Source organism: Solea senegalensis, linkage group LG1 (genome assembly GCF_019176455.1).
Source record: "Solea senegalensis isolate Sse05_10M linkage group LG1, IFAPA_SoseM_1, whole genome shotgun sequence".
Classification (NCBI taxonomy): domain Eukaryota; kingdom Metazoa; phylum Chordata; class Actinopteri; order Pleuronectiformes; family Soleidae; genus Solea; species Solea senegalensis.
In genome coordinates this window covers 38693510-38715774 of record NC_058021.1, presented here as the reverse complement: position 1 = coordinate 38715774, position 22265 = coordinate 38693510, and the positions used below count along the sequence as shown (strand labels likewise).

The window sequence follows — 22265 nt, the reverse complement described above, 5'->3', positions numbered from 1 at the left end:
GGTTTAGATGTAAAAGCTGTTTTATTATATTCATTCTTTTCTCTGTGCCTTCTTTCAAAATGAAAACAAACGTAGTCTGAAGCATCTTCACTGTTTTTTCTAATGCATTTTTTATTGTTATTATTGAATTTTCACAGAATCTTTGAAATAAAAACTAATTTCTAAACAAATTTTGGAAATTTGTGGACAATCGTTTGAGTTTTTCAAACATTTTGGACAAAGCATCGACTTTTACATACAGAAAAATAGACAAAAATTAAAGTTGACCATTGTTTAATTTGCTCACGTGTGACTGGAAACAAAGACGACACGTAGATGTACAGACACAGTGATGTCATTAAACATCAGTGTTTGCCTGATGAACGCTGATTTTAAACGTGTGACACGCTTTTTTTTAAATGGACGTTGCACAAAAAAATAACACCAGAGAGAGAAGAGACAAACTAAAGGCTCATTCACAGCTTTATCTTGTTATAGTGACTTTGTCCTCTGTCTGTCTGCTCACCACTGAGGACCTGAGACACAGACAGACACACAGACAGACAGACACAGGGACAAAAAGAGAAAGAAAACAAAACAGAGAGAGAGAGAGAGAAAGCTGAGTCATGTCGAGTATAAAAACCATCTGGACTGATCTATATCAATTAAATATAAATGTGAATATTTTCTAGTTTCTTTGCTCCATAAAACAAAGAAATGAATTTTGCGTATGTGAACAAAACAACACATTTAAGAACATCATCTTTCCACGTTTAATCAACATTTTCTGAATCAAATGACTAAGTTGTATTTGTCCCTGTGCTCTTATGTCCTCTCTCCATGTGTTCTGTGTGTGTGTGTGTGTGTGAGAGAGATGTTGTTACCTGTGTTAATGTTACGGTTGTTGCTCTGTCGCCTCACCGGTCCAAAGCGGTTCCCGCTTCGATTGTTCCTGCGCTGGAAACCTGTGTTCTGTCTGTAGAAAAGTCCTCCTCGTCTCTGAGCCTGAAACCAGAGCGAATAAAAGCACCATTTAAAGATAAAACACAATAAAACATGTCAAAACAGTTAAAAATGTTCAGCCTAGTTTTTGGACTTCCGGTTTGGTATGATGGAGTCCACGCGCGTGTGAGTCCCACTCCCACAACATTTCTCAATTCCAACCTTTTGTTACCCCAACAAATCAGTGCACAGTGTCATTAATTGATCTAAGAGATACAACATCGAAAAATGACATCGCATTCAGCCAGGAAAGGTAATTGAGTACCAAGCCCAATCCCCTCAGCGGAGGTGACGGCAATCTTAACATGTCGGCCATAGCTAGCCTCCGGGAAGAACATCGCCAAGCCCTCGCCACGGATTTTAAAACCACCATTTCGACACTCGAAGCAAAACCCATGCTCAGAAAATAACCTCTAACCTTGAGGGCCGGAGTCGCCGCTACAACATCAGAGTGGTCAACAAACCTGAATCTGTTGAGGGGCCACGTTAGTGCTGGGCGATATATCGAATATACTCGATATATCGCGGCTTGTTGTCTGTGCGATGACTATAATGACTATATCGTGAAACTCGAGTATACGTTGTCACCCATTTGCTTTTTGTCACGCATTTGACATTTAACTCCAGGCTTCTCACACTCTTTCTCATCTCTCCCTCTCACAGAGAGACAAAACAAGCGCACCTAGTTACATACGTCAGTCTGTCGTGCAACGTCACACACCCTCGCCCAAAACAGAAAGGTAGCGGTAGCAGGTGCTAATGGTAACACATGGAGGAGGACGAACTAATTCCAAAGAAAAACAGCACAGGATCCATCGTCTGGCAGTGATTTGGTTTCAAGAAGGAAGATGTTGAACAAACAGTGATATGCAAAATATGTCGCAAAAGCGTCGCTTCAAATATCATTTGAGAAACCACCCGCTAGAAAATGAAGAGTGCTGCCACTCACTGTTTAATAAATACAGTTTTGTTAACTTTGACTTACTTGTGATTTTGCCTTTTTTGCATGAAAGTTTAAAATTAGCATATATTAATGCAGTGTCAAAGTGTTAATTCAAGGCTGAGGCAAAATGGGCCACTCGCTGGAATCAGTGGAGGAGGTGGGACAGAGGAGGTCGTTATCCAGACTGTCCTCCATCATGGAGAACACACTCCACCCACTGCACCTGACTGTGGAGGGGCTTGGCTCCTTCAGTGGCAGGCTGAGTGTAGGACGGAACGCTTACGAAAGTTCTTCATCCCCACTGCTGTTCGGATATTTAACTCCTCGTCGTAAATGTCCACTCACTTTCATACTTACCTGACACTTACTCTATATTAGAGTGCAATTTCTTTTTTTTGTTATTTTCTTACTATATTTTATTTTATTTTAATTCTATTCTCATTTCTTAACTGAGCTGTTGTGAATGTGCGTCTCCCCCCTGGGGGAGGAATAAAGTCATTCAATCGTCATTCAATCTTCAATCTCGAGATATATATAGTGTATCGTGACATGGCCTAAAAATATCGCAGTATTAATAAAAGGCCATACCGCCCAGCCCAAGGCCGTGTCACTCCACCTTTTTCGCAGAAATGCTTATGGAGGTTTTTGGCGAGGGTTTCCTGGAGTCACCGCCGGAGTGCGACAGAGCCCACCAGACGCTTTCCAACAAGCCGAAGCCTGGACAGAGACCGAGACCCGTTATCATCTGGCTGCACAGGTACCAGGTGAAGGAGAAAATCATCCGTGAGGCCCGCACCAGGAGAGGCAATATCGAGGCTACCTCATCTCCATCTACGAGGATTATGCTCTGGAAGTAATGGAAGAACGGCAGAAATACCGAGACATGATGTCGGAGCTATACAACCTGGGCTTCAAACCGGCGCTGCGCTTCCCTGCCAAGCTACTTATAATACACTGAAGGAGGATATTGAGGTACATTTGCCTTTGAAATAATATTGTTTGTCTTTGTTTAATTTTGTTAACATTTCCAAATGGATTCAATGTATACACATTGTTTATATGTTGATTTTGTTGCTCTCTTAAGACCTTTATGGAAGTAGCCCGAGGTTTGGTCAGGGGTTGGTGCTTCAGGGATATGTGCCTTTCATTGCTTTGAGTGTGTGTTTGGTTTTTTTTTGGTTTTTTTGTTTAGTTTTTTTTCTCCTCCCTCCACTCCCTTCTTCCCCATACAGGGTCAGGTTTTTGCATCACTCTGGCTGCTGACTGAGGCTACTACAAGAACAGGTAGCGGGGTGCGTTTTATTCTCTGGAATACCAAGGGCATGAACAGCGCACTGAAAATTGGTAATTTTCTTTTTTTTAGATACTTTATTATTAAATTATTTTCTGCATTTTGACCCATCCTAGAATTAGGAGCAGTGGGCTGCCACACTAGTAGCACCTGGGGAGCAATGTGGGTTGGGTCCACTTAGCCACAGGCTGGTCTTGACACACTTGCAACATCTCAAAAGAGAAAGTGTTTCTACAAGAGACACATCTTAAAACATCAGATACTCTCCGTATCAAGAGACTGTGGATGAGCCATTTATTTCATTCAAAGTTTTCTAATAGATCTAGAGGGGCAGCCATTATCATTAATAAAAGGGTCATGTTCGAGCCATCAAACGTTATATAAGATACTGACGGCGGTTATGTTGTGGTTTCTGGCATGCTGCAAAACACACTGGTACTGTTAGTCTCTATTTATGCACCTACGTGGGATGATGACCAGTTTTTCATAAGGCTCTTTGCTAAAATCACAAACTTAGACAGTCACTGTATAATTATGGGCGGGGATTTCAATCGGTTCAGGATGTGAGTTTAGACAGGTCCTCTTCTACCCAAATTCCACAATCCAAATCAGCAGACATGGTGAGGAGTTATGCTTCCCAGTTGGGGATTTCGGACCCCTGGAGATTTAGTAACCCTCAAAGCAGAGGGGACTAAACTAAACAATATTCCAGGCAATAGTAGTAACTTTTTGTGGGAGGCACTTAAAGCTACAGTTCGTGGACAGGTGATATCCTGTATTTCTCAGATGAAAAGGGCTGACAGAGCTAGGTTAGTGGAGATCGCAGAGAATTTACTCAAACTTGATGAAATTTACTCAACTTCTCCATCTCCCACCCACTAGAAAAAAGCGGCTTCTATTAAACTCAGAGCATGATCTACTGCTGACACATATAGTGGAGAGACAACTTAGACAAACCAAACAACGCTTCTTTGAACAGGGAGACAAAGCTGGGAGACTCTTGGCACAACAGGCTCGTGCAGCTAGTGCATCTAGAATGATCTCTAAAATCAAATTACCAGACGGTAGTTACACCTCTGACCCATTTGATCTTAACAGAGTTTTCTCTGAATTCTACATCAAATTGTACACCTCTGAGTGCCCCCTGATCACTATGGCGGCCCCCAACCCCCTAGAATCCCTACCCTATCCGCAAGTCGATGCAAACATGGCGAGGGAATTGGGAAGACCCGTCTCCTCTCTGGAGATACAAGAGGCAATCACCCGGTCCAGACGGCTTCACTGTCGAATTTTATAAGGCAGTATCAGCATTATTGGCCCCTGTGTTAACAAGAATGTTTAACGATTCCTTTAAGGAACGCCGACTGCCAGTAACTCTGTCAGAGGCATCAATTTCACTACTTCTAAAGAAGGACAGAGATCCCACTTCTTGTGGCAGCTACAGACCAGTCTCACTTTTGAATGTTGATTATAAGATTCTGACAAAGATTCTTTCCCTCTGCCTCCAGAAGGTGATGTCATCCATAATTTCATTTGACCAGACAGGATTCATGTCAGGGAGACATCCCTTTTTTTAACACCAGAAGGCTGTTCAACATCATCTTTACACATGCATCAGACACTCAGAAATTGCAGTGGCACTCGACGTAGAAAAAGACTTCGATGAAGTGGGCTATTTGTTCTTTGCCTTAGAGAAATTTGGATTTGATCCTAATTTTATATCCTGGACTGAATTTATGTATGCTACCCCATTAGCTTCGGTAAATACTAATGGCATTCAATCGCCATATTTTCCTTTCCAACGGGGGACCCGGCAAGGGTGTCCACTCTCGCCCCTAGCCATAGAGCCACTATCCATTTGGCTTAGAAATCAACATGAGTTTGAAGGTATTGCCGTTATGGCTTGGTCAACAAACTTTGTCTATATGCTGACGATCCAAAACTGTCAATTTTAGATCAGTTTGGTCGCCTCTCAGGATATAAATTAAACATTCAAAAAAGCGAAGTGTTCTTTGTTAACAATTTGGCGAGGTCACTCCCACAGACCACATTCCCTTTTAAGATAGCTAGAGAGGGATTTAAATATCTGGGGGTATTTGCTCCTAGCTCTTTCAGGGAACTGTTCCCTAAGAACTTCCAGCCACTGTTAGACATGTGTAAATTGAATTTGTCCAGATGGGCAGCCCTTCCTTTATCTGTGGCGGGACAGGTTAATCTCGTCAAGATGGTTATCCTTCCCAAATTTCTGTACTTCTTTTTTTTGCTAACCTGGACCGACAGTTCAATGCTTTTATCTGGCAGAATAAGCCAGCTCGGATCAAAAAATCCAATCTTCGGACTTCCGGGTTGGACTCGTACCAAGTTGGCAGCATAGAGAGAGGTTCCTGAGTCGAGTAGTAAAATTACCCCCCCAAAACCAAGAAATATTTGAAAACGCAATTTTTTCTTTACAAGTAATGCCCGGGGATGAGGACAGAGAGGTTTGAGGCGAACAACAATGCCCGCTGAGGATTTACAATGTGGCTGGGGACGGCGAGTCCGTGCCGGAGCTGGTGGATGTACTACTTCTGACCTACTTCTGAATAGGATGCTGACCTCAGAAATAACAGCAGAAGAGATAATGAAGTCTATTAGCCGGGAAAAATCAGGAAAATCACCAGGATCTGATGGTTTTACGGCCTCATTCTGTAAAACTTTTAAAGAAGAGCTAATCCCAATGCTATATGACTCATTCAACTACACTCTCAAATCAGGTAAGATTCCCCCCTCCTGGAAGGAGGCCATTATCTCCATCATCCCAAAGGAAGATAAAGATATCTTAAATGTGGACTACAAACTCTACACCTCCATTATATCTAAGAGATTGGAAACAAATATTCTACCAAGGCTCCTGTACCTGTTTCAGTCTCTGCCGGTGACCATCCCACAAAAACAATTTATGGAATGGGACAAGTGGATATCAAGGTTTATATGGAAAGGGAAGAAGCCTAGGATCCGGTACAAAACCCTACAGCTTCCCAAAGATAAAGGAGGTCTTGCTCTACCAAGCCTAAAGGAATATTTCTTTGCAGCGCAAATCAGGCCCCTGATATAGAATAGAATAGAATAGAATAGCCTTTATTGTAGTTATTTTGTGGACAACGAAATTTGGGTATGTTGGTGCAATGATGAGTTTGTCGTGAGATGGAAAAATATAGAACTGGATATGACAGAGATGCGAAATTTAATAGCAAACAAAGGATTATTGAAAAAAATAGATAACTGACTGGATATGATAACGAAAACTACAGTAGAAATATGCAATACGGTAGTCGAGAGATATAAACTGGAGAAGGAGACAAAGATCCTGAGTTGGTTTGCAATTGATCCCAGGTTTATACCGGGGACAATTGACAAAGGCTTCCAACAATAGGCGTACAAAGGAATCACAACAATACACAAATTGACGGAACTAGGTAAGCTTCAGACTTTTCAGAGGTAAAGGGACAAGAGTCTGATGCTGTTCAGGGAGTCTTCTTCTTTGTATATTAAAGAAAAATGGGAAAAAGAGTTGGGAGAGCAAATATCAGAAGAAGAATGGTATACCCATGTGTAAATCGCAGTGCACGGCCACCAGCTCCAGGGTCTGGAAGGAATTCAATTAGAAAAACATTGCCAGATTTTTTATAACCCCCAAAATTGGGAAGGAAATGGCTTCCACACAGCAGCCGTGTTGGAGAATGTGTGGGCAGGTAAATGCAGATCACACACACATATTCCGGTCTTGCCAAAAATTAAACGGGTACTGGGACCAAATATGGCAGAAAAAAAAATTATGGGATACCAGATGCCCAAAACTTGTGAAATTATGTATTTGGGATATTGGACACACGACATAGTACTAGAGGAAGACGAATATTTAGTTAAAGTACTTTTATCGGCAAGCAAAAAATCAATCACCAGACTGTGGTATAGAATGGAACCACCGACTGGGGAGCTGTGGGTGTGCACTGTTGAGGAAATATTTGTAATGGAGAGACTCACGCACAGATTAACTACAGGAAACGCAATTTGATGAAAAATGGGAAAAATGGACTGATTACAGGAGGACAGAAGAGGACGCCACCACAGGACACTAAGACCATTATAATAACAAAGGGACAGACGATTGCTATAAATGTCTTGGTTTTTTTGTTGTTGTTTTTTTCCTTGTGACTGTAACTGTTGAAATTAACAAAAAATAAGTTATAAAAAAAATAAATAAAAAAAAATCCAGTATTCAGCTCCCCAAATCTGAAGGGGGGATTGGCACTTTCGAACTTTTGTTTGGGCCTGCAACATCACTAAACTACTACACTGGATCCAGTGCAGTCTTTCTGACACCTGCCCACCTTGGGCTCACACTGAAATGTCATCATCCCACTGCTCTCTACACTCTGTGATTTGCTCACAGCTGTCCATAAGGTATCGCACAACCCAGTCGTCACCAACACAATTGGGTCTTGGCTTCAGTTGAGGAAACAACACGGTCTGCTTCGGGCTTTGGCACGTAATCCAATCTTGACTAATCATTCATTTCTCCCCTCCTGCTCTGACCCCATTTTTCGTACATGGTCGAACAAAGGCCTCAAAACACTTAATGACTTGTAGGAGAGGGACACCTTTTCGTCTTTCGTGTCTTTGTCAGCTAAGTACAATTTGCCCAATAGCCACTTTTTTAGATTCCTCCAAGTGAGACACTTCATGCAAAAGCAGTTTCCACACTTTCCGAACCGCCCCCCTGAAGCGGAAATTGACCAATTTCTCTCCCTTCATGCTGATCAGAAGGGACTGATTTCCACCATCTATAACAGAATCGGCCTCTTGTGTCCGGTCCCCACAGCATCACCTAAGGGTCTGTGGGAGCAGGAATTAGGGGTGGGCATAGATGACGACCAGTGGAGAAGCGTTTTAAAACTGGTCCACTCCTCATCCATGTGTGCCAGACATGGCCTTTTACAATGTAAAATGCTCCATAGAGAGCCCACTATACCAATGCTAAATTGGCTGGAATATATTTTGATCACAGCGATGCTTGTAACCGTTGCAAACAGTCTCCAGCTGACGATTTGCACATGTTCTGGTCATGTTCAAGGCTGTTTAACTTCTGGTCATATTTAAGACTCTTGAACAGACCCTTGACGTGATTTTAGAGCCGAACCCCCTGACTGCCCTTTTTGGTCTACCACCAACTGAAAACTTGTCTGGTACTGTAAACGTGTCATTGCCTTCACCACTCTGCTAGCCAGGCTTACTATTCTTCTCAAATGGAAGCAGGCTTCCCCCTCCAACTCATAATAGATGGATACAGGAAGTTTTACGTCGTCTATAGCTAGAGAAGTTGAGATCCTCACAAATGGGATCTGTGGCATCCTTTCGGAGGACCTGGGATCCTCTGTTAGCCCTGATTAGCGACAAGCCCGTCCACCCCTTAGGCAGAGTTGAACAATGGAGTGAGATCTCCCCCTTTTTAATTTTTTTATATTATTTCTTATTTATGTATTTAATTAATTATTTTTCAGTCATTGGTGGTTTTTTTTATTCATGTACATGTGTGTATGAATGTTTATTCTGTATGAATGTACAGTGGATATAAAAAGTCTACACACCCCTGCTCAAATGCCAGGTTTTTGTCATGTAAAAAATTACATCAAGATAAATAATTTCACTTTATTCAGTTTATAACTTTTTCCACCTTGACCTATAACCTGTACAACGCAAATGAAAAAACAAACAGAAATCTTTCAGGGAGTTGAAGTAAAAATAATCAACTGAGATAATGTGGTTGCATAAGTGTGCACACCCTTTTATAACTGGGGATGCTGCTGTGTTCAGATTTAACCAATTACATTCAAACTCATGTTAAACTGGAGTCAGCACACACCAATTAAAGTGCCTCTGATCAACCACAAATAAAGTTCAGCTGTTCTAGTAGACCTTTCTTGACATTTTTGTAGCCACATCTTCCAGCACAAGTCATGGTCCGCAGAGAGCTTCCAAAGCATCAGATGGATCTCATTATTCAAAGATATCAGTCAGGTGAAGGCAACTAAAGAATTTCCAAGGAATTAAATATACCGTGGAACACAGTGAAGACCGTCATCATCAAGTGGAGAAAATATGTCACAACAGTGACATTACCAAGAACAGGACGTCCATCCAAAATTGACGACAAGACGAGAAGAAAACTAGTCAGGGAGGCTGCCAAGAGGCCGACAGCAACACTCAAGGAGCTGCAGGAATTTCTGGCAAGTACTGGCTGTGTAGTACATGTGACAACAATCTCCCGTCTTCTTCATATGTCTGGGCTATGGGGTAGGGTGGCAAGACGGAAGCCTTATCTTACAAAGAAAAACATCCAAGCCCGGCTTAATTTTGCAAAAAGACATCTTAAATCTCCCAAACGCATGTGGGAAAATGTGTTATGGTCTGATGAAACCAAGGTTGAACTTTTTGGACATAATTCCAAAAGGTATATTTGGCGGAAAAACAACACTGCTCATCATCAAAAGAACACCATACCTACAGTGAAGCATGGTGGTGGCAGCATCATGCTTCGGGGCTGTTTTTCTTCAGCTGGAACTGGGGCCTTAGTCAGGGAATTATGAACAGTTCCAAATACCAGTCAAAACCTTCGGCCTTCTGTTAGAAAGCTGAAGATGAAGAGGAACTTCATTTTTCAACACAACAATGACCCAAAGCAAACATCTAAAATCAACAAAAAATGGCTTCACCAGAATAAGATTTGGAATGGCCCAGCCAGAGTCCAGACCTGATTCCCATTGAACATCTTTGGGGTGATCTGAAGGGGCTGTGCACAGGAGATGCCCTCGCAATCTGTCAGATTTGGAGCAGTTTTGCAAAGAAGAGTGAGCAAATACTGCCACATCAAGATGTGCCACGCTGATAGGCTCCTACCCAAAAAGATTGAGTGCTGTAATAAAAGCCAAAGGTGCTGCAACAAAGTATTAGTTTAAAGGGGACATATTATACCCTATTTCCCCCATTAAAATAGTTCCCTGGTGTCCTAATGAACATGTCAGTGACATGCTTTGGTCAAAATACCATAAGGATGAAGAATCATAGTAGTTCAATAACCCTGCTAAACCCGCCCCTTTCAGAACGCTCGGTTTTTCTTGCATGGTTCCTTTATATGCAAATGAGACACAGGCAAACACACACCCACTTCTTCCAGGGGGTTTCTGATTTGTCCTCTTTACAGCGCTTTACAGCTCTATTCGTCTCCCCCTCCCTCCACTAGCTCTCTGACAATATCAACATGTCAGCGTGCGCAGAAAACAGCGAGAGTGCCGTCACAGGAAGAGACGTCCTACATAAGGATCGAGCCGAACACTGCCGAACTGTAAATCAGTTAAAAACACTTATGAACAGAACTGCTGATCGCCAGCGGCGCGCTGAATAAACTGTATGTTGCTGTATCAGCTCCGGAGACCTCACCACCGCTGACCAGCTCCGGTGCTCCGGCGAGCTGGCGATCAGCGGTGCTGCACTCTCTGTGTCACCGCTGATAGCCAGCGGCAGTTTAGGCAGATCGCCGCTCGCCGCTGGCGATCAGCGGTGACACAGAGAGTGCAGCACCGCTGATCTGCATAAACAGCTGCTTTATGTGATTGTATCAGACTGAGTCTGTGCTCCGGTCATGGAGGACGTACTGAACAAATATGTTTAATTAGGACGTGTCAGAATGGTCAGTTATGAGCTCTATGTGATCTTTTCTTAACAATGTGTGTGTTTGTACGTCGTGAAATACGTCCCCTGACTAAATACGGCGACCAGTATATATCCGGCACATTAGCTTCATATATAAAATCCTCTGTAAAACACTGTGCTCCACTGTGCAGCCACCAACAGCACACTTGTCCCTCCGCGTTGACATAATACCGCTCTTCCTCCCTCGCCTGCACTCTCGCAGGGACAAGGTGGAGCTTAGGTGGAGCTTGCGAAGTAAACGTACTGGTGGGGCGGTAACATTCGCGGTGAAATGCGCATGCTGACTTCATAAGTGCAGGGAATTCAACATCGAGCGTTTTATCGCCTATACTTACACTAAGCGGAACCACGAAAACTTGACTGAGTATTGTTTTTCCACACTTTGGCGACTGGTAGGGCCCCCAGAGTCCCAAATATCAGTATTAAAATGGTTAAAAAGTTGATTTTGCATAATATGTCCCCTTTAAGGGTGTGCATATTTATGCAACCAGGTTATTTTAAGTTTTTTATTTTATATTTTTCCCCTTTAAAGGTTTCAGTTCATTTTTCAATTGCATTGTACAGGTTATAGGTCACTTTAAAGGTGGAAAAGTTGTGAAATTATTAGTCTTGCTGTAATTTTTTTACATCACGAAAACCTGGCATTTGAACAGGGGTGTGTAGACTTTTTATATCCATTGTATGTGTATGTCATGTTGTACCTGCACTAACCACCATTTAGTGGTAACTTCACCATAACCTCATCGGGAAGTTGGAGGGTGGGCATTGGGAGGGTATGGGGGTTATTGTTGGGGTTTTCTATTCCTTTCTTTCTTGATAAGCTTCAGTTTACCGTGCACATGTCATGTTAATACTGCCTTGTGTATATTACATTGTTTTGTCTGGAGAAGAAAAAACTAATAAAAAGATTGGTATAAAAAAAAGGATCAGCCTAGAAAACAAAGACCGAGTTTTAGAGAAGATCATTTGACCTTGAGTGTGTGTGTGTTTCCTTCTTCTCTCACCACAGTCTTTCCCTCTGGTCTCCTGCTCTGCTCCTCAGACCATGAGGAGAAACCGTCATCGTCTTCCAGTGGAGACATGTCATCACTGTACTGCACAGCTGCTTCACTGACAACACAACAACATCCCAGTAACAACATGTAGATAAACATCAGTCACTGAGGGAGAAATAATGCATCAGTTCAGCTGAACGTCCTCAAATTTAAAGTTTGGTTAATGACAGAGAAAAACACTGAGTAACTGTAAGTGAGGGGGGGCTTTGTTTAGTGACAATCAATTTCACCGTCAATCGAGGATGGGTTTATTGAAATGTGGTTTCGATTTTCCAAAACCTGAAACTAATGGTGTTTTTTAAAAATTAGAAAAACTGAATTATCAAAGCTGTGACGTATCACTTTCACATTCCAGAAAATCAGAATATTTTTATGATGAAATAATTTTTTCATCATTATTTTTATGAATTTAAATGTAGAAGTCAAACACAGGGTGATATGTTTGCAGTTCACAGTTTGTAGACTGGGTGGCACTGTACGCCTCTGCAATGGTTGAGATCAATGATGCTGCATGAGTAAGATAATATCGTCCTTTATTTGAAGTTTACATTATTACAGCAGCAAAGACAATAAAGGTAATAAATAATAACAAGCATTATCAAAACATTTACAATATATAAAGATATTAACACTAAGATTATAAAGAAATGAGTTCAAGTAGAATGTACATTATAGACAGTTTGCAAGTGTGGTATCACCTGACAGGCCCATGGAGGCGCTGTGACATGCTGCCCCCTGGTATCGTGACCTTCACCCCCTCCAGTCTCTCCTGCCTCCTCCTCTCCAGGTCGTGCCTCAAGTCCCCGGGGCCACGCACAGGCTGCTGGTTCAAACCCTGTCATCACACACACACAAACACAAACACACACACACACACACACTGAAACTCTTTCCTGCCAGAGATGTTTTCCGATATAATTTTTTGCCTGTACATTTGTTTTGATTCTGGTCCAAACACCGCAGCAGACGACTCACCAGGAAAGGACGTGTGCGACATCATTTTTACATGACTCCAGATTGTTAAAATGAGTCTCTGAAGTAACGCTAAACTTTAAAAACAGAGGCATACATACGCAGGACACAGGTACGCTGGTTAGTTGTAGCGCTGTTCTTTTCGTGCCGCTCCAGTTTGACTGTAGGCTCGCTAACGGAGCTAACTGGTAAATACTGCCAAACCGCCGACATGATGAGCTAAAGTTAGCTCCTTGTCTACAGGTGTCGGGTGATCAGTTCTTCTGCACACCTCTAAAACAGCACAGCGCAACTGTTTCAAGAGTGGCGAAGAAGAACCGCGTCGGAGCTCTAATAAATTAGGTGGTATCGCCGATACCGATGCCCACATTTTCGGCAGTATCGGAGGCATTTCCGATACTGGTATCGGAGGCATTTCCGATACTGGTATCGGAACAAATCTAGTTAGTTCACCTGCACTGATCCCAGTCTGGAGAAGAGAGGCTCCTCCTCCTCCTCCTCATCAAGCAGAGAGTCGATGTTGAGGCTGAAACCTCTGCAGACAAGAAAATAATAAGAAAAATGATTTCAATGTTTGAGGATTTCTCTTTAGTTAAAGCCGCAGACGCCCAGACTCACCGGTTTGAACTGAACCTCTCGTCCAGTGTCAGCTCCATTGTCTCTTCTTCAGCATAGCCGCCTTTCTGAGGAGCCGAGAAACGCTCGTTCAGAGTGATGTCGTCGCCTCTGAAGTAATGTTCTGTCAATGCACACGAGACAGAAAAACAACCGTGAGCCACGTTTACATCACAGTCAGTGAGATATGCAGTGAACAACAGCTGTACATCGAGAAATAAAATATAAAAACAGACGACCTAAAAACAAACAATAAAACAAAAAAACTTCACAAATAAAAACAAGTCATACAACAAAATTTTAAAAGGGACAGTATATGTGGTTTTCCTCAAAGTTTATTAGGTCAAGCTTCAACTCAATACTCAATACTAATTGATTTAAAACATCAAAATATTATATACAGTTATTTTGGAACTATTTGGAATCGAAACATAAACATGTGGGAGCATATCTTTTATAGACTAACACTTTAAATACACATTTACACATTTGCTTTATGCTCAAAACTAAGCTAGAAAAGTTGAACATTGCATGCACACAACCTTGGATGAACACTCAAAGAGGAGTCACAGAGACAGCGAGAAAGACCTGAAACAATAACTCATGCTTATACAGCACCAGTCCTACAGAGCAGCTACTGGGAGGGCGGCACCAGACTGGGCATGGCTCATTGTGATTGCCGGGGATGCAGTATGTGCGCCAACAAGGTTTATATATAATATTTATATATACATATATATACACGTGTATATACTGTGTATATATATATATATATATATATATATATACACACACACATATACACATATATATACATATACATATATATACACATAAATATATATATACATATATACACATATATATATATATACACATATATATACATATACACATATATATACATATACACATATATATATATACATATATACATATATACAGTGATGCGTTTGTCGGATCGGAAAGACAGCGTTTTAGCAACCGCGTCGTCCATTTTCATGACAAAAATAACATTGCTGTCTAATTTCTTTGATCGGCCCAGAGCTCCCTCTGACTTCTAGACTGTAGTGTATATTCTGATGTAGTTTTTTTATATGGCAGATGCTTATTTTTAGAATTTAGGGCAGTCAATGGTCAATGACTTGGTTACAGTTTTAGTTTCCACCCATAAAACGTGACAGCTTTCAAACTAGTTCAAATGTATCCCACGTTCTAGGTTTTTACTTCATAAACGATGAAAGCTTGATGTTAAACCACAGTAAACACGACGCTGACCTTTGACATGGTGCACCAGCGTGATGATCTCCTGGGCAAACGTCCCTGTGTGCGTGGCCGTCTCTCTGTACGTCCCCGAATGTTCCAACATGGGCAGGAAGTCCAGACGCTGGCGACCCACGTTGACCAGGTCCAACGAGAGCTGCCTGTCTGAAGAGTACAGCAGCGAGCTGCAGAGGAGGAAGACGGCGGGTAAACACGCAGTGAATGAGCTTGTGTCGACTCAAAAATTATGGAAAATTAGCTCACGTTAAAGCAGAACTTTGCAGGACTTTGACCGTAATTTAACAGCTTCAGAGTCATTATGATGGTTAAATGTCTTGTTGCAGACTTGCAGAGTTCTGCTTTAATTGTGGGACAGGAGAACTTGCAGTGTTTACAGTGTAACTGCAAAACTTCACTGGTTCAGCTAGCTTTGTATATTTTTAATAATAACTTCACCAACACAAGAGGATGAATGATAAATCAACAGCTTTACCTTACCGCACACACTTACCTTGCGTGTGATCTCAACCGACAATGTTTACATAAACTATACCTTTATGTTGACTCGAAAAAGGGGGCGCTTCAACCTCTTACATACGCAGAATTAAACAAATTTAGATGTTTTATTTGGATATAAATATGGAGGGGCTTAGAGTGACAGTGCTGGAGGAGACCAGGTGAGTTAAACACAGGGTGAAAGTTCACACTTCTTTTCTCTTAATTGACTCAGTCTTCAGCAAAGTGGCTTCATTCCTCCGTTCGCTGGGTTATTTTAACCAGTCGAGTTTCACGTGGAGGAGAAAGATGGTGTTTTACAATTTCTGCTTCAGAACTTCACTTGGAGCTTGTGGGCTTCGTTTCCATCTAAAGCCTAACCTCTGACATGATTCATGACGTCAGAATCTTGTTGTAGTCCTGACAATTCTTTGGGTGATTGAAGTTCCTTCAATGACACATTTTCTGATGCTTCAACTTCTCAGTGATTTTGTGCTTTGACAACTTCTTCAACTTCTCCTTTCAAACATAATGATTTTCATGGTCATGGAATCAACTTGTCCAAACGTAAGCACTGACAACGGTGACATTGCTCCAACATGCTCCTCCATCATCACAAACTGTGCCTGTGGCTCAGAATTCTCCCGTGTCCGATTTCCATCAAAACTTTGACTTATCTTCTTGTAAGACATTTCTACAATTCCTCCATTTTTGTTTTAGTTCATGACTCCTTTTCTTCTTCTTCCTTCAACAGAAGTGATATTTATCCTTATGGCTTTGAATCTTGATCATTTCCCACTCATGTTGTGATGATAGTGACGGCTTCATTTTCCTGTTAACAACTGATGCTCTGAAAGTAAAAAATCTGTAATCCCACTGGCATACAGGTCTTTATGGCATCTTGGACTCAGACTCAGGTCAACCTTGTCTGAATCTTCTTTGCAAAGCAACACTGTGATTTAACACTGAAACATTCCAGGAGCAAATCTCAAGAGAATCTTCTTGATCTGCACAAGATATTGGATCTTCAAGAGCATCTTAGCGCTGTTCTTCCAGTTTGACCCACAACCTCTTCTTTTTTGTTCCATCAAGCCTCAGAAATTCTCTCGTCTTCAAAGCATCATCTCGCAACTCCGGATTACTCTTCCAAGAAGACAAAGGATCAAAGGATCAGTCCTGTCTGACTTGAACATGTGCTTTTAGAGAGCTCCATCCGTCTTCGCCGACAGTCATTCACTTGCCTTCTGAAACATCCAAGACGTTTCCGCGGTTTCCCTGTTGTCACGACTCATGGCTTTATCTTTGAGATGATGGCGTTTCTTCAGATCAATCAGAGACAGAATCATCTCCACCAGCGGCAGCAGTTGTGACGCAAGTCAGGAGTGGGTTTCCACTGAAACATGGAGAAAAAAATAGTTGTGCAACGATGTTTATTTTGCAGATGATCTCAGTAATGCAAGGATCAATTTTGATGTTTGCGCCAAAACCGACACATCTGGGATTTCACATCAAACCAGAGCAACTCAGACCACAGGTTCCCTTCATTGAAAAGTGTTGTTTGGATGCCAGATACAGGTCATCTGAGCCAGATGTTCTTCCAGATTATTTGGTTTCACAGTGACAACATCCACATCTGCCTGGCCCTGCTTCACCTGCTTCTTCTAAGATCCATCTGAAGAACAGAGACCACGTCTGGACAGTTAAGTTTACACCTGCTGCCATTTGGTAAAATCCTGTAAAAGCCATTCCCCTTTCCAGTTTTCCAAATTACACAAAATAAGATCATTCCCTTCACCATGCTCATCGTGGTGGTCTTCTCACCATCTCATGTTGTCTTGTTCTTCATAACTGCTCCTTCATTTATTTGACAAAGCAAAGGCAGAAGAAGTTCTTTGCTCTTCTGTTGTCTTGATTCTTCTCCAATGAATACCAAGTCCTCGAATTTCACGAGTGCATTTTCTTTCCATTCTTTCCACATTTCAGGCAATGTGTTCAGTGTCCAGTGGTTTCACACATTTATGCAGAATCAGATCTGTTTTGCTTTCTCATTTCCAAGGTTGTCACTTTCCCAAAAATGCTCCCAAATCTCAGCTTCAGGTTGACGTCTTCAGGTTTTACCTGGGTCTTCATGAGAAAGCGACTTTGTGAGAGAAATCTTGATTGGGTAAGGAACACATGAATGCTTGTGCCTCACAGCCATGAAGCAGTTCATGGAAAAATTCGGGAAGTCACAAAATGTGGATCCACTTCAGACAAATTCAGTTAAATGAAAATGATCTTTCAATTTCCGTTTGTCTCCTGCAGTCATTCAGGTAAGTTAGAAACAGAAGTGTGAACTCTCCCCACTCACCCTTGATATTCCAATTAAATCAATACTCTACCTGTTCTGCTTCACAGGTCGGCTCATGTCCACTTTGATGGTCAAGGTTTCCTCGTTAGCAGAGGCCATGTTGCTGCTGTTGCTTCTCTTCTCAGACCATCCACGGGGCATTTTAGGATCCAGATCATCCCTCTGAAAGTGTTGGTCCAGACTTCTGGGTCTGTCATGTTGCCAGACTACTGCTGTGTGGTCTTGCTCCACTGCGATGGGATCATCGTAACCATCTTCTCTGATTGCTCTGTACCCTGGTCTTTGCTCTTCACGGGGAAGACCTTGGAATCCCTGGGGCAATTTCTGTGAACGTGGTTGGTTTCTGAGTGGCGGTGTTGTCCTTGCATCTTGTCCACGGTTCAAGTTCCCTCTTAGAGGTTGAGATAATCCCCTCCACCTGTGGCTCAAAGACCCATCACGTTTCTCATGTCCCAGGGCGTTGGCTCTATCATTCAACGCAGGGCTCCTCCTTGACTCAAGATGATTGGATTCTCTCCAGGTTTCTTGAAAATTGCGTCCTCGCACGTCTTCTCGATCACCCGAGCGGTTGTCTGGCATCTTAAGACGCTGCGGTAAGGACAGGAGTGGACGAGGACCCCTTTGACGATTGAAATTGAGATTGCTGCGATCATCCAACTGTTCCCACTGTGGTGATTTCCTGCTCTCTACAATACCGTGATCATGTTCAATGATCAGTGGCCTCACAGGCTGCATGCTTGTGTGAGTGTCTCCTCCAAACCTATCTCTGGACATGTCGACGGAGTAATGCTGATCCCGAAAGCCCTCCTCATTCCTGTACCTGTGACAGCATAAGAGGAGGTGACATGGTTCAGCAGTGATACGAGATGATACCGGTGGTTTTAAATTCAAACTTGACACTGGCTTCTTATTTTTGTCTGTCTGTGTCATTATCCCAAGAATTTGGATAAACAAAACTAGAGTATGTCCAAAATAAGATTAGCACAGGGACTAAAGGACATTTTTCTTTTTGTGTTACTGTGGCCAGTCCATTCCTCTCACATCACAATTCAGGTGGCTCTTAACATTTTTCACACCTTTTACACTGTGTTGTTGGCGTAGTTTCAGCCTGTTCGGCAGGTTTTTCCCCCTGGAGGATTTTAACATCGGGTGGCACTATTCATGATATTTGAAAACAACAAAGTACTCCCTAGAATTTGGTCAAAGGAAGGGGAAATGTTCAAGATTGACACCAAGAAAAATCCTCTACAATTATTCTATAACATTTTCTTTGATGTAGTTTTTGAAATACTGGCCCTCGCCATTTGTCAAGACCAATTCTAACCCTGTAAAATGCTGCAGTGAGACGAGTAATGTCTATATCATCTTTTATACTTCTTTTATAAATTTTGTTCAACATATACATTTTAAAGCATAGATTGTATGTAAATGTGCTTGTATTTTTCTCTTGTGCTTCTTCTCTTTAACTGAAGAAAACACTTAAATGTTAAGACTGTTTAAGAACCATCCATGATAGTGACGGAGAAGTTTAATCCCTGTGTGTAGACGTGTAAAATTACCAGACAAATTTGCAAAGGAAAGAAAAGTAAATCATGTGATTTTTCTCAGATTAGTATTTTTCTCTAATGGGAAATTAAGGTTGATGACGAACAGTGGAGAAATAACACGTAAGATCAGATCAGAATCCCCTGATTTCTTCTGTTTCTTTTTTTTTCTTTCCTTTTTTCGATATTGCTGCAATGCAAATTTACCCCAGGTGATTGTTGGTGTCGTCCGTTTCTCTTCTTTGCTTCTTAAAGGCGGGGCTCCTCTCTTGATGTGGCTCCTCCCTTCGTCGGTCTCTGTTGGGACACTGTGCATTCCTCCTACCTCGTTCCCTACCTGCTCCCCTAAGGTCATCTCCTCTCACCGCTGGACTGAGGTCCCTGAACTTGCCTTGACCTCGGCCCTGCTCCTCGCTCCAGTTCCTCCCTGCTTCTCTGTGTTGATGGTCAGAGTGAGACCTCGGCGCCTGTGGCAGTCTTTCCCTAACCAACCACAATTGCTCTCTGCATTTGTCTCCGTCTCCTGCAGCGTTTCTCAGCGGGGGAAGCCTCCGCTCGTCAAAACTCGTCCCTTCATAATGAGGTGACGGCGTTGCCCTTTGGTAGAACTCGTCCTTGTCTGGACGTCGCTGGTGTCCGAGCTTGCGGTCGTCTCGTAGAGGGGGTGATCTTCTCTGGGACTCTGGGTACAGGTCCTCCCTCACACAGTCCCAGTGTTCTTCGGGTTTGTGTCTGGGCCGGTGACTTCTGTCCTGTGGATTCCCGCCCAGGCCTGCAATCACTTTATGAGAATCAAAGCTGGCTTCCTCCCATGGAAACCTCCTGGGAAAAAAATGTATTTAAGAGGAAACAAATTAAAAACGGGTTTTATGATTTTAGACTCATGTATATTAAAAAATGATGGCAACACATTTACCTGTAGTGAGGAGACCGTGGTCTTGACATCTTGTAAATCTTTAATAAAAGGAGACATTTTTGATCAGTAAATTCAAACGCTTTCAATCAATCGATTATATATATATATATATATATACACACACACACACACATATATATATATATACACACACATATATGTAGATATATATATATACACATACATACATATATGTATATATATATATACATAAATATATACACACATACATATATATATATATATATATCTCAAGATATACATGAAATCAATATTTCTGTAAGGCAGGGCCATATGTTTTGTAAATAATGTGTATATTTTGAGTCTATATCCTGACATACAGTATATACAGGATGTTAATCCTGATAAATATACAGGATGTTTCTCTGAACTCATGAAAACTTTGAGAGTGACAATACAGTGTAAAATAAAATATAATCTACTGTTTAAGATTTTGACTTATTACATGTTTTGTTTGTCAATACAGTATTTATAACATTTAGTATTTCACACATTTATTCAATAAATATTGAATCAAACAGCCTTTATCTCAATACGATATCGAAAATCTAAGACCATATCTTGTCTAGTGTCACCATATAGATATAATATCCATACATTGCCCAAAAACAGGTGATAAGAGGTTTTTTTTACTGCACTTCTTTATCTGAGTTGATAAGTTGACTTGAGGAAGTGACAGCAACGTTAAAGGAAATGTCTAGATTCTTGCAAGTCACATTTGGCTGACAGAAAAAAAAAATACAACTGTATGTACATCAATAATGTATATAAAAAATAAATGCACAATTTGAATTGATTATCTGACATGGTTTATGTAAAGCTTGACTTGATATTTCTATACAAATATATACATTTTTGCTTTAATTTAGTGTCTGCTTCAGGGTGATAGCAGTCGCTAAAACAGTCGGAAATCACTTAATAATGCATATAGGATTAATAAAACTACATATACAACACTAATTCTTAACTGAATTTAAATATAATGCATTATAAAATAAAGTGTAAGTTGTTAATTTAGTGTTAAAGACCACGATATTTCAGCTAAAGTCACGTTGTTGTTTTTTTTACTGAAGCTAAGCTAATGCTACGCAGAGGACTTACCTCAGGCCACGACCCGCGCCAGGCTAACGCGGCTAACGTTAGCTACCGCGAGGACAAGCGCGACAAAACACCGTAAAATAACAGACGTGCGGCGTTAAATTAACAACCTGTGAACTAAAAACCCAACTTCCAAAAACAAGCGAATCGATTTCCTGCGTCCGGTGAAGTCCTGAAAACTGATGTGCATGCGCCAGTCGGATCACGTCAAAAGGCTCCGGAAACCGGCAAAACCACGATATCACAACTTCCGCGCGGAAGGCTTTTCAAAATAAAGGCAATGGGTGTACTGTGCGTATCTACGGTCATGATAAATGGCTTTCTCTGCCCACACCGAACCCCATAGTGAAAATCAGTGATTTTAACATCACGGCACATAGGAGTTGTTGATCCACTGCTGCCTCCATCACTAAGTTCAAATGTCTTATTTTGTCACTTCGGAATTTAAAATCCTTTGTTCAGATTTACATCAGTGACACAAAGTGACCACACCAGACAGCAGTAGACCAGCAGCTCCTGTGTCCCTGCGAGCTATAATCACTGATTTTCTCTATGGGGTTTGGTGTGGGAGAGATATCGCAGACTTGAGCCGACATACATTTTATGAGTTTTGCCAACACATGTGTTCCAAATATGTGTTTTTCATTAATGAAACATCATCGAGTATAAGGAATATTACGAAACTGTTTAATTTTTATTTTAAAGCAAACTCTCAAATTATTTATATTTACCTCGTCAATCTGCTGATCCACACTTTCCTAAACATCTCATTAAAATTTCAGTAAGATTGTGACTTTATTTTGTATTTTATTGTGCAAAACCTAATGAAAAGTTAATTTAATTTTAATATCATCATGTGGACACACAGTGAAATATAATGATATTTTTCATCACTTATATATACTGTATATTAGTGGTTCCCAAAGGCTGGGTCAAGACTCACAGATGGGTCACAGGATATTTGTTATATGT

General features: G+C 41.4%; 1 protein-coding gene across 6 annotated transcripts; it reads right to left on the bottom strand.

Moving 5' to 3' along the window:
- Window positions 1-256: 256 nt before the first annotated feature.
- On the bottom strand, window positions 257-21524 carry zgc:112982 (uncharacterized protein LOC503771 homolog). Of its 6 annotated transcripts, XM_044034341.1 has the most exons (12): window positions 21297-21524; window positions 20175-20212; window positions 19466-20080; window positions 17746-18534; window positions 14885-15054; window positions 13610-13730; window positions 13445-13526; window positions 12718-12854; window positions 11969-12074; window positions 2541-2771; window positions 864-984; window positions 257-515 (listed from the first exon to the last, which is right to left on the bottom strand). In XM_044034341.1, the coding sequence occupies exons 2-12, from the start codon at window positions 20201-20203 to the stop codon at window positions 502-504; spliced, it is 2415 nt and encodes an 804-aa protein (XP_043890276.1). In that variant the 5' UTR covers window positions 20204-20212; window positions 21297-21524; the 3' UTR covers window positions 257-501. The 6 variants fall into 6 exon arrangements, 5 of the variants coding, with proteins under 5 accessions (XP_043890276.1, XP_043891082.1, XP_043891897.1 ...); XM_044035147.1 differs by lacking the exon at window positions 2541-2771 and having other exon boundaries at window positions 11936-12074; XM_044035962.1 differs by lacking the exon at window positions 2541-2771.
- Window positions 21525-22265: the final 741 nt, after the last annotated feature.

Coding starts and splice junctions, on each gene's coding strand:
- zgc:112982 (XM_044034341.1), bottom strand. CDS start 20,203: ATGTCAAGACCACGGTCTCCTCACTACAG. Junction 15,055..17,745: donor CGACCTGTGAAGCAGAACAG/GTAGAGTATTGA, acceptor CCTCCTCTGCAG/CTCGCTGCTGTACTCTTCAG. Junction 13,731..14,884: donor GCTGGTGCACCATGTCAAAG/GTCAGCGTCGTG, acceptor GTGCATTGACAG/AACATTACTTCAGAGGCGAC.